We start from the raw sequence: 9,892 nt of genomic DNA on the forward strand, positions 1-9,892 counted from the left end.
GATTGCCCCTGAGCATCATTTCTGATGCCGGCCCATCACAAATGTGCTCCTTGATGATCTTCTCAAAGAGTTTCCCCAGGATTGAGGTAAGACTGACGGGCCTATAGTTGCCCGGGTCCTCCCTCTTCCCCTTCTTGAAGATGGGGACCACATTTGCTACCTTCCAATCATCTGGCACCTGGCCCAAGCACCACGATCGCTCAGAGCCATGCCAGGGGCCCTGCAATAACCCCAGCTAGCTCCCTCAACACCCTGGGGTGGAGAGCATCCGGACCCCAGGGCCCCCCTTGGAGTCACCAGGAACAATGGCCACAAGCTGAGGGAGGATAGCTTTAGGTTAGGTATTAGGAAGAACTACTTCACTGTAAGGGTAGCCAGAGCCTGGAATAGGCTTCCCAGAGAGGTGCTCTCACCTTCCCTGGAAATCTTCAAGAGGAGACTGGATAGACACCTGGCTGGGGTCTTATGACCTCTGCCACCCCCAGTGCTCCTTCCTGCCCACAGCAGGGGGTCAGACTAGATGATCTGTCTAGGTCCCTTCCGACTCATTTATTCTATGATTCTGAAGAGACAAGGAAATCCTAGTCTACCTGTAGTTGGAATACTATGGTAAAAGATACCTTTACAGAATAGTCAACAAACAGTTACTCATGGGAAAAGTAAGAGAGAAATGAACTATTTCATACTAAAAGTTCCTCTGGAAATCCAACACTCTCTGGTTTATTATCCTATTTAATGTCATATAGGGCATAGGTAGGGACCTACTGAATTCACAGCAGAAGCGGGCTCTGCGGCAGCTCCTTTCACCTTGCAGGTTCCCTCACATACCCCTCCACATTGCTAACTGGTTGAGGCACCCTATGGGTCTTGCTGCTTGCTGCTGACCAACTGGGAGGCAAAAATGGCACCTTATTTAAAACCATAGTTTTTGCCTCCCTGCCAAATCAAGAGTGAAGGGCAGGCCCCTCTCCCAAACAGTGGGAGGGGGAGAGGGAACGTGGGGGAACCTACAAGATGAAAAGAGATGCTGCGCAGCGCACTTCCACCATGAATTTGATAGGTCCCTAGGCAGAGTTATAGCTATAGATCAAGCTTCACTACCATGATACCTTTGGGGACAAGTGTCCAAAACAGCTGTGATCTAAAGCAAAATGCATTCCATCACAAACAGGTCACTTTGAAGCAAAAAGAACTCAATGCAATTTAAGCTAAAAATTAGATTTCATAGATTACAAAATAAAAAATAATTAGGTACAGTCAGCAAATCTTTTGCTTTCACAATTTTCTAGTACTAGAGAGGTTGCAAGGGCTTATCTTGACACACAAATGACACGGGCTTAAAAATGTGACTAGCAATGTGATTTGAAGAGTCAAACAAAATACCATATTTGAAAACTTAGTTCTTTAAAGGCTTAAATGCAGTAGGTATGAGTATAACAATTACTATAGTCTTCTTCATACACAGAATCCCACTTCACAGAAGAACAGAATCTGAAGTCCAAGTAAATTATGGAATTAACAACTTTGATTTTGCCTACAGAGGTAGGAGCACAGATAATTAAAGCCTCAGTGTTTATGAGAATGTCTGAATAATGATTAACTAGAAGGAGAATTTGATTGCATTGAATCTTTCTAATAAAAGAAGGCTAAGTAAAGGCTTGTCTGTCCTACTTATTTTAGTTTATAAAACTTTGCCTTTGCCAGTGCAGATTGAACTAAAGCAGCCCAACACCTAGATTACAACTCTACCCAACTTCACTGGTTCAGGCAGGATTCTCATAGGACTCTATAATGTTTTTTTTAATTTCAGCACTAGAAAGATTACTCACATTAGAAGATGATCTTTAATAAAGATATTGTACATGGACCCTTTAAAAATTGCTCTTGGTGGTTGAAGAATTTTTTTAAACATCATCCTACGTAAGTGTACACATACCATGGTCATGCAGTTCTGAAACAGTCCAAATTAAACACATGTGTACCCACTTAAGTCAGAATTAAACTCATGAGTATGAACTTAACTTTTCTGATGTCTGAGGCTAAGTACAGACAGTCAAAAAGCCTGAGGCTGAATCAGTTCAATGTAGGCAGCTTCCTTTAAGCTGTATAGGTTGAACTGATAACCAGCTGAACTGACATTCAGTTTTCAACTGGGAAAGGCAGGGAATTTCCCACTTCCCTTCCCAGCTGCTGATTGCTTCAGCCACTGCCACAGTAGGGAGGGAGCAGAAGTCCTTCAGGCCGGGTGCCTGCCTGTGCAACCCAGCATAGGGGTAGTGGACAGCCCGCACCTTGGGGAGCTTCCCCCCACCCTAGCCCAGGCCCCCAATCTGGGGCAGCCCCAGGGAACTCTGCAGGTTCAGGAAGCGAAGAATTGCCTTCAGCTCTCAGGGTCCCCCAGCCCTAGGCAGCCCAAAGGCTGGGGGAAGCCCTGCAAGATGGGGGCTCCCCAGTGCCTCCATGCTGGGCTGCATGGGGGGGCACTCAGCCTGAAGGACTCCTTCTCCCTCCCTCCTGTGGTAGCCACTGAAGCAATCAGCAGCTGGGAAAGGGAAGGGACGAGGGCTGCCAGGGTCTGAAAGCCCCCACCATAGGGACTTTTACTCCCCACCACTTGCTGTGTAGACCCTGGCTAGGGAGACTTGGGTTCTGTTTCCCTGCCCCCCCATCCCTATGGACAGACAGACACAGTCAGGAAGCAGGCTAAGGACCAGAGGGGCAAGGCAGTCTCTGTTTCATGGGGGCAGGCAACACAGCCCAGGGCTGCAAAGCATCCTGGGCTGTCAGAGGACTGTGAGATAACTTGAACCAGGAAGGGATCTGGGAGAGAAATTCCATAAGCTAGCTTGATCTAAATGCATTAAGGGATCATGGAAATCAGGAAGTTCAAGGAAAGGATACACAATTATTTGAGGGAAGCTTATTTCTCTGTCCTCCTACACAAAGATAATTCAGTTATTTGCTCAAGTTCTCAAATGTTTTCAGATTTAGATATAAACGAAGTTCCAGTCTTTCAAGGATGATATGTGCTGGTCTTTGCCTGCTTGCTTAGAGTTAAGCATGCACCCAAGTTCTGCATAACTGGAGTCCAGGCAGAGAACATTTCATCCAAGAGTGCAAGTTCTAGAAAGTTATACGTAACTGAAAAAGTTAACTATAACAAGCACCAACTATACTATCTTAACTATCACAGAACATAACCAGTACTTGTACGCTAACAAAAACAGGTCCTTATACAGTTTTCCCCATCAGTAGGGCAATAATTATGGGTTTGACTGATCCCTAGATGCAAGAAATACTGGGAATTCCTTGAACATACATGTGGGAAAAATCCCAGCTACCAACTGTTCAGATATGCTTCATTTCAAAACATGAAAATCGGCTCACCAAGAGCTTTAGTTTCACATCAGTGATAGATGGCTGGGAAGACTCTAGGATGCAATTCCAGGACTTTCCATAGTAGCAGATATGAGAGAGAAAAATTTGGCCTTCGAATTCACAATGCACACTGGTTACTTACCAAAAATGTATTTCCACAGTGTCCACACACTACCCTAGTACCATCTGGTTGAACAGGCATGGCAGGCTGAGCTGGCTGTTCTTCTGGAATCAACATCACTGGACCAAGATTAATGATGCGTCTACTGGGGTAAGAATATTAAATGCATGTTATCATTAGGCTGGTGAAGGGGAAGGCATATGCAAGTGATTAGCACTAGATACAAACATGTCTTTATATCTATAAAATGTATTAAAATATTAAAAATGCAGTCATTTGGGTCTCTCTCACTATAGGGTTTTCCAAATAGATAAAGGATTTCTTCCCTTCCCTCTGCCCCCACTGGAGGTTATATTACCATCCACTTAAGTGGAAACTATTTCAAGAGAAAAGGCATAGTCAGCAAATGGCAAAGAGCTTGGGGTTTATAAGAACTCTCTCTCAGACATAGTCCATCAAGCCTGGAATAACCAGACATTCAAGCTTGTGAACTGGGACAGGCAGAAGTGGCCAGAGAAAATATGCAGCAGAGCTAAGGAATATTTTTTGGTCTTCTAGCCAAAATTATTTCCCCAATCAGTTTCTACCCTGATTAAAAATGAGGCATTGCTCCCTATTATTTCCTCCAGCCAAACTGCTTCTTCCTACCCTACCCAGTTCATCCTAAACCAAACCAGGCAACCTCCCTGTACCTTCTGTAGCCAAAAAGTCAGTCAAATCTGGTGGATCAGAAGAATACTGGAAATGCTAAGCTTTGCTTAATCAAAAACTTTTAATACACTAAATCCAGGGTGTCAAACTCATTTGGCCCCATTAGCCAGATCCAAACTATGGGGCTTCTTGTAGGCTGCACAGCCCACCTCTGGCAGCAGAGCAATCAACAGTGGCATTAACCCCTTAGGTTCTGGCAGCTACACAATTCTTGCTTTAGACCTACATTCCTAACAGGGATCCAAAACTGGGAATTCACTAGTGGAGCAAGCAACATTAACTGCCCAGGTGCTGTCCCTGCAAATATAATTGCTCTGGTAGCCACTGGGATTAATGCCCCCCCAGAAAGTCCTAGAGGCCACATGTTTGATACCCCTGCATTCATCTAACATCAAGTTCACCCTACCGATATATCAGTGCCATATCAAATTGGCACTGATAAAAGCAAAATTAACATCAGCAGCTATTGGCTTTTTTGGCTGGTATAACCAACAATGTACCAATAAATGTAATATGCCTTCTGGCTGGGGCTCCCAGACACCATGCACAGGTGCACAGCCACATGCATGAACACAGCCAGGAACACACCCAAGCAGTGTGGAGAGCAGCACCTTGCAGGTAAGTCTGTGGGTGGGAAGAAAATGGGGGAAAGGGGGCAAATTAAGGCCCCCCCACAGTGTGGTATGGTGTGGGGCAGGAGCAGGGTAGTGAATGGAACCCTGCGGCCCAGGCAGGGAATGGGATGGAGCCGTGGGCAGCTCATTCAGGGGAGCAGCGTCCCAGCACTTAAAAATCGCAGCAGGGGCACGTGAATTAATGTTAATTGAAAGAGCTTTAGTTCAAGCACCACCGATATCATTTTTAAGCACCGGGATGCTTTTAACTGGAGCGAAGCCCAGTGGGGCAAGGGTGGAGATGGGTTGCCTGCTGTGGGCTTGGGGCTCTTTGTCCCAGGAGCCATGTGCTGGCCATGCCACACTCCCTACCCATCTAGCAGCAGAAGGAACAGCTCACCACCACCAATGCCACCACACAGGCAGGGGATGCGGCATGGCCAGCATGCAGCTCCTGGGGCAAAGGCAGCAGGGTGAAAAACCCCCGAGTCCACAGTGGGCAACCCGCTTCTACCCTGGCTCCGCTCCAGTTAAAAGGATCCCAGTGCTTAAAAATCGTGGTGGCAGTGCTTGAACTAAAGCTCATTCAATGAGCTTTAGTTCAAGTGCCCCTGCCACCATTTTTAAATGCCAGGACAAGCCACCCGTGGCTCTGTCCCACTCCCTGCCCTGGCCCCGGGGTCCTTCACTGCCCTGCCCCTATTCACAGGAGGCCTCGATGTGCACACCCCATGCTGCTTCCCTTCCACAGACTTGCCTGTAGGCCCTGTTCTCCATGCTGACCGGCTGCATTCCTGTAAATCGGTTATTGTATCGGTATCAGCTGATATGCTTTGTGAATAATTTGCTATCTGTATCAGTGCACCCCAATATGATACTAATAAAGTCACCAATTTCTAGCTCTTAATACCATGTAATGTCAATGTGTGTCATTTGCTTGATTTTATGATCAAATAATCCACACTGGATTATTCCATATTTCCAATTTAGTCATATAACTTGTTCATGCAGAATGACAGCACATGAAAAAAAAAAGATAGGAAAATTCTCATTGGGTTCTGCTCATTTCCGGCACTGGAAACCTGACGGCAGTATGGCGGTGGGAAACAACAAAGTCTTGCAATGCACAAGGTCTCTCTCCCTTTGTCATACTGCCAGAGTTAAGATTTGCAGACACTATCGTTGAGCTGGTTCCTCTTTAGAATAGGTGGCAGGATTCACAGCAGGCCATTCTCTGTGAAGAGCTCTCTACAGAAGGCACCGCCTAGAGTCTGGTCAAAAATCTGCTCAGTTATCCCCACAAACAAGGCATATCTTAGAGCTGCTCAAAAGGTATTCAACTGTTGGGAATGATAATTTAATAAGATTAGGGTATTTAGGTTTTTTGCTGCATTTTTACTTGTATATTAGATACCGTGACAAAAGCAGGACAAGAAATGTCTGTCCCATCCTGCAAGTATGTCTGAGATTTCAGAAGCTTTTCTTCTTCTGCACTGGCACAAAACAAGACCTTTTCAAGCTTTCCCAAGAGGAAAGATGCCCTTCCCATGCTCCAGAACAAGGTTGGTGGTCAGTGCAGATAATGCTGTGTAGGCTTTGCTCTGCGTAATTGCTTCCGTTGAAGCTCCTGCACTTTGCAGTTAAACGCTGGGACACTGATTCCCTGGACAAGCCACGTGCGACTCTGTCCAGGGGATCAGCGTCCTGGCACCTGGGGAGGGTAGGAGGGAGGGACAGAGGAAGAGATTACTGCTGTATAGAGCCTGTTATGGAACTCATCAGGGAGTTGTGTATAATGAATATTTTCTTCTTGCAATGAATATTTAATTATGTATACAAAGCTCCAACAGGACAAGCTGAGACTCACACCAGAACAGCTGAATGTGCCTTGATTAGAACACTCACTTGAGACATGATGCAGGAGACCCAGGTTAAAGCCACTGCTCTAAAATCAGGCACTAAAAAGATTTGAACCAATGTCCCAAACACCCTAGGTATCTGCCAGGATCAGCAAGCTATCAGCTCCTTGCAATTGTAGATGCTTCAAATTTAATGGGGAATCTCCTTATGGATATAAAAAGAATTCTTCACTGACATAACTTTTCACATGCTGTATGAAAAGATTCAGGTTTTAACTAAGCTAGTGTTTTCCAACTGGGAGAGGGGGAGGAAACAGCTGAAAAATTCCAACCAGTTCTAGTTACAACTAGGATAGTCAGAATTTCACTCATGGTACTCAAGTATGCACCAGAACCATCCTATGCATTGAGAGAGGCCTCTTTTTTTAAGGCTGGAAGAACACAATATCAGACTGCTTAAATCAGCTAATTATTCTAAGTAAAGAGGAGCAATATATCTTCAGGGTGTTTTGAAGAGGAAAGGATAGGTGGCACTTCTTCAAAGAGATATTGCAAGTTTTCACAGTTTATGAGCTATAAAAGGGGTGTAATAAAGTAAGTTGTGTACTTGCCACTTTTCTGGGGAAAATCAGACGCAGCATTTACCAGAATTTAAGTGTTCACTCCATTGTATTGTTACTGCCTTCATATATTCCTTGTAAATCATATAAACATGCAACTTAAGTGAAATACCATTCCATAAAAAATAGAGATATTTGAAGCCAACCCAGACAGATTATAGTTACTATGGCACAAGGTATTATTTTTTCTTTAAGTATGTTAACATAATAAATCAGGTAAATTAATATCTGGCCTGAGGTCTGTGCGAATGTTTGTAAATATAGTTTTAATGAAATGATCAAAGTCTATACGTTCTTTATTTTATAATGACTTCAATATCTGTGTACCTTTAGCTAGTTATTTACCATATTTGCATTACAATATAATCCTAGCAATTTTATTATAAATGAAATGGAACTACTGCAGTTAAGAATTTTCTTACCACGTGGGTCTTGGACAGCCTATTCTTCGAGATGTATCCTTACAGATTAGGAGACAATTACATGGACATCTAACATACTTCTTCCCTGAAGGAGGGTTTTTGATTGGCTAGACCAGAAAAAAGGAGACAGAAATTAGCCTTGAAATAATGAACTTTGCTTTATTTTTGAATTCCTTAAAGGTATGGCCATGTGGACATCTTAGCCACTCTGAAAAGGATGAGAGTGCTGCTACACCACAGCATGCAGCAGATGATACAGTTTAACTGCCAGTGGGATATGGCACTATGGTCACATCATCCTTCAACGCTGTGAGCTCCAGTCTTGTCTACCAGGCACACGTGTAATGAGCTCTCTGCCTCTACCACACTCTCCTTCTCAATTTCCTGGTTAGGTTTGTATGAATCTATATCAGTGGTGCTCAAATCTTTTGGCCCCATGGGTCAGATGATTGGCACCTGGCTGGATCAGGCCTCATGCATCTTGGCCCCATGCACCCAATATAATGTGCAAGGCTTTTATATAGCCTGTGGGGCTCCCCATGGGTTTTCAAAATTTGGCAGCAGGGGAGCAGCAATTCAGGCTGTCCCACTGCCAAGTTTTCAGACCCATTGGGAGTTCTGAGGGCCAGATGACACAGCTCGGTAGGCCAGATCTGGCCTGTGGGCTGGGGATCAAACACCATTAGCCTATATCAATATAAATTAGCTAATAGTCCTTAACTTGATAGCAAATGGAGCCAGGTTAGAGTTGGAGCGACTTAGTTCCACTTATTGCTGCAGAATTATGCACTGTAACAGCTAGTATTAGTATCCTGCTAAAGATAGAGTACATATACTTAAGGTATCGCAATAAAAAAAAAGTCACCACGAGGTAAATTAAGGTGTGAATTAATAGTGGTTTAAGCCAGTGGTGCTCAATTTCCCACCCCCTGCGTGCCAGATCTGGCTGGTGGTCCTCATCTGGCACCTGGACTGGGCACAGTGAGCACCGTTTAGCCATGAAGAGTCAGGCAGGAGGCAGTATGGTCCCAAACCAGCCCCAAAGGGAGTGAAGTGGGGAGAAGGGGGAACAGCTTGGCCCTGACAGCCATGCAGGGCTTGCGGCTTGGCAAGCTGGCAGGGCAGGGAGGGTGACCATATTAATGGTTACTGCTCCCCTGCTATCAGATTTCCCAATCCAGGTGGAGCCCCACAGACCAGATGCCAAGGCTCCACAGGCTGTATCTGGCCCATGGGCCAAAGATTGAGCACCCCTGGTTTAAGCTACTCCACTAACTGTCTTGCTGCATGCTCTGACAAATGCAAGTTAACTAACTCCTCAATGAAAGTAGGGCAAATTGCTTTGTAGTAAGGCTAAAAGTACACATACAGGCAGTGACCATAGAGAACCTGTACTGTTAAGTTCACACCCTAACTTATCCCCAGTAGTTTCTATAATCACAACTATAATATACAGCCACCAGTGAACATATGTATAAAAAAAACCAAGGATTTTATGACCCAGTGGAAAAAGTGAAACATTCATATCCTGACAACTGTAATTGCATTAAGCATTAATTGAAATGTTTTTTAAACAAATAACCCTGCTTGAAGTAGTAAATGGATAAGCTTTGCCTTTTCATGATGAACCCACTGACTGCATGGAGGTTCAGTTCAGTGAAAACAAGATATTTCAAAATGAAGTAGAACCTGGATACTTCACAGGGTTAGGTCCTCCCTCTTCTGTAAAGATAAAGATTTCCAGAGTAACCAGGGGAATACAGAGCCATAAACAGCAGGACTGCTAAGCTTTTATTTCAAATGGCACTTCTTTGCTGATTAGCTGTGCAGGACTACTGAGTGAAAAAGCAGTGCCCTTTGAAGAAAGCCACACCAAACAGCTGACTGGTTTGCCCTTAATTTGGCAACCTGCTGCAAATCAAGTTGCTTCCAAACTACCTGGATAATGACCACCTCTGTTCTACTACATCAACTACTAACACAGGAATTCAGCTTCTACGTTTCCTCTCAAAGGAAAATCATAAATATCAAAACGCTGAGAGATGTACTCTTGATAATGCTACAGGAGTTCACACTATCAGTTGGCAGGGGAAAAAGGGTTTTACTGCTAAAAGCCAAATTACCATTTTTTTTTTAAAAACATCACACAGATCTATCAGATTTTTTT

At 44.3% G+C, this 9,892-nt stretch overlaps 1 protein-coding gene across 3 annotated transcripts in view; it reads right to left on the reverse strand.

Annotated features, from left to right (window-relative positions):
• Positions 1-9,892, reverse strand: part of TMEM55A (transmembrane protein 55A) — a 68,905-nt gene that overhangs the window by 50,851 nt on the left and 8,162 nt on the right. For all 3 annotated transcript variants that reach the window (XM_019527910.1, XM_019527909.1, XM_019527908.1), the window contains 2 exons: positions 7,726-7,832; positions 3,521-3,644 (listed from right to left, as the gene is read on the reverse strand). In XM_019527910.1, coding sequence (XP_019383455.1) covers positions 3,521-3,644; positions 7,726-7,832 — 231 coding nt within the window. The remainder of the gene's footprint in view (positions 1-3,520; positions 3,645-7,725; positions 7,833-9,892) is intronic.

The sequence above is a fragment of the Gavialis gangeticus genome, unplaced genomic scaffold, assembly GCF_001723915.1.
Source record: "Gavialis gangeticus isolate Ggan-Ray unplaced genomic scaffold, GavGan_comp1, whole genome shotgun sequence".
NCBI classification, from domain to species: domain Eukaryota; kingdom Metazoa; phylum Chordata; order Crocodylia; family Gavialidae; genus Gavialis; species Gavialis gangeticus.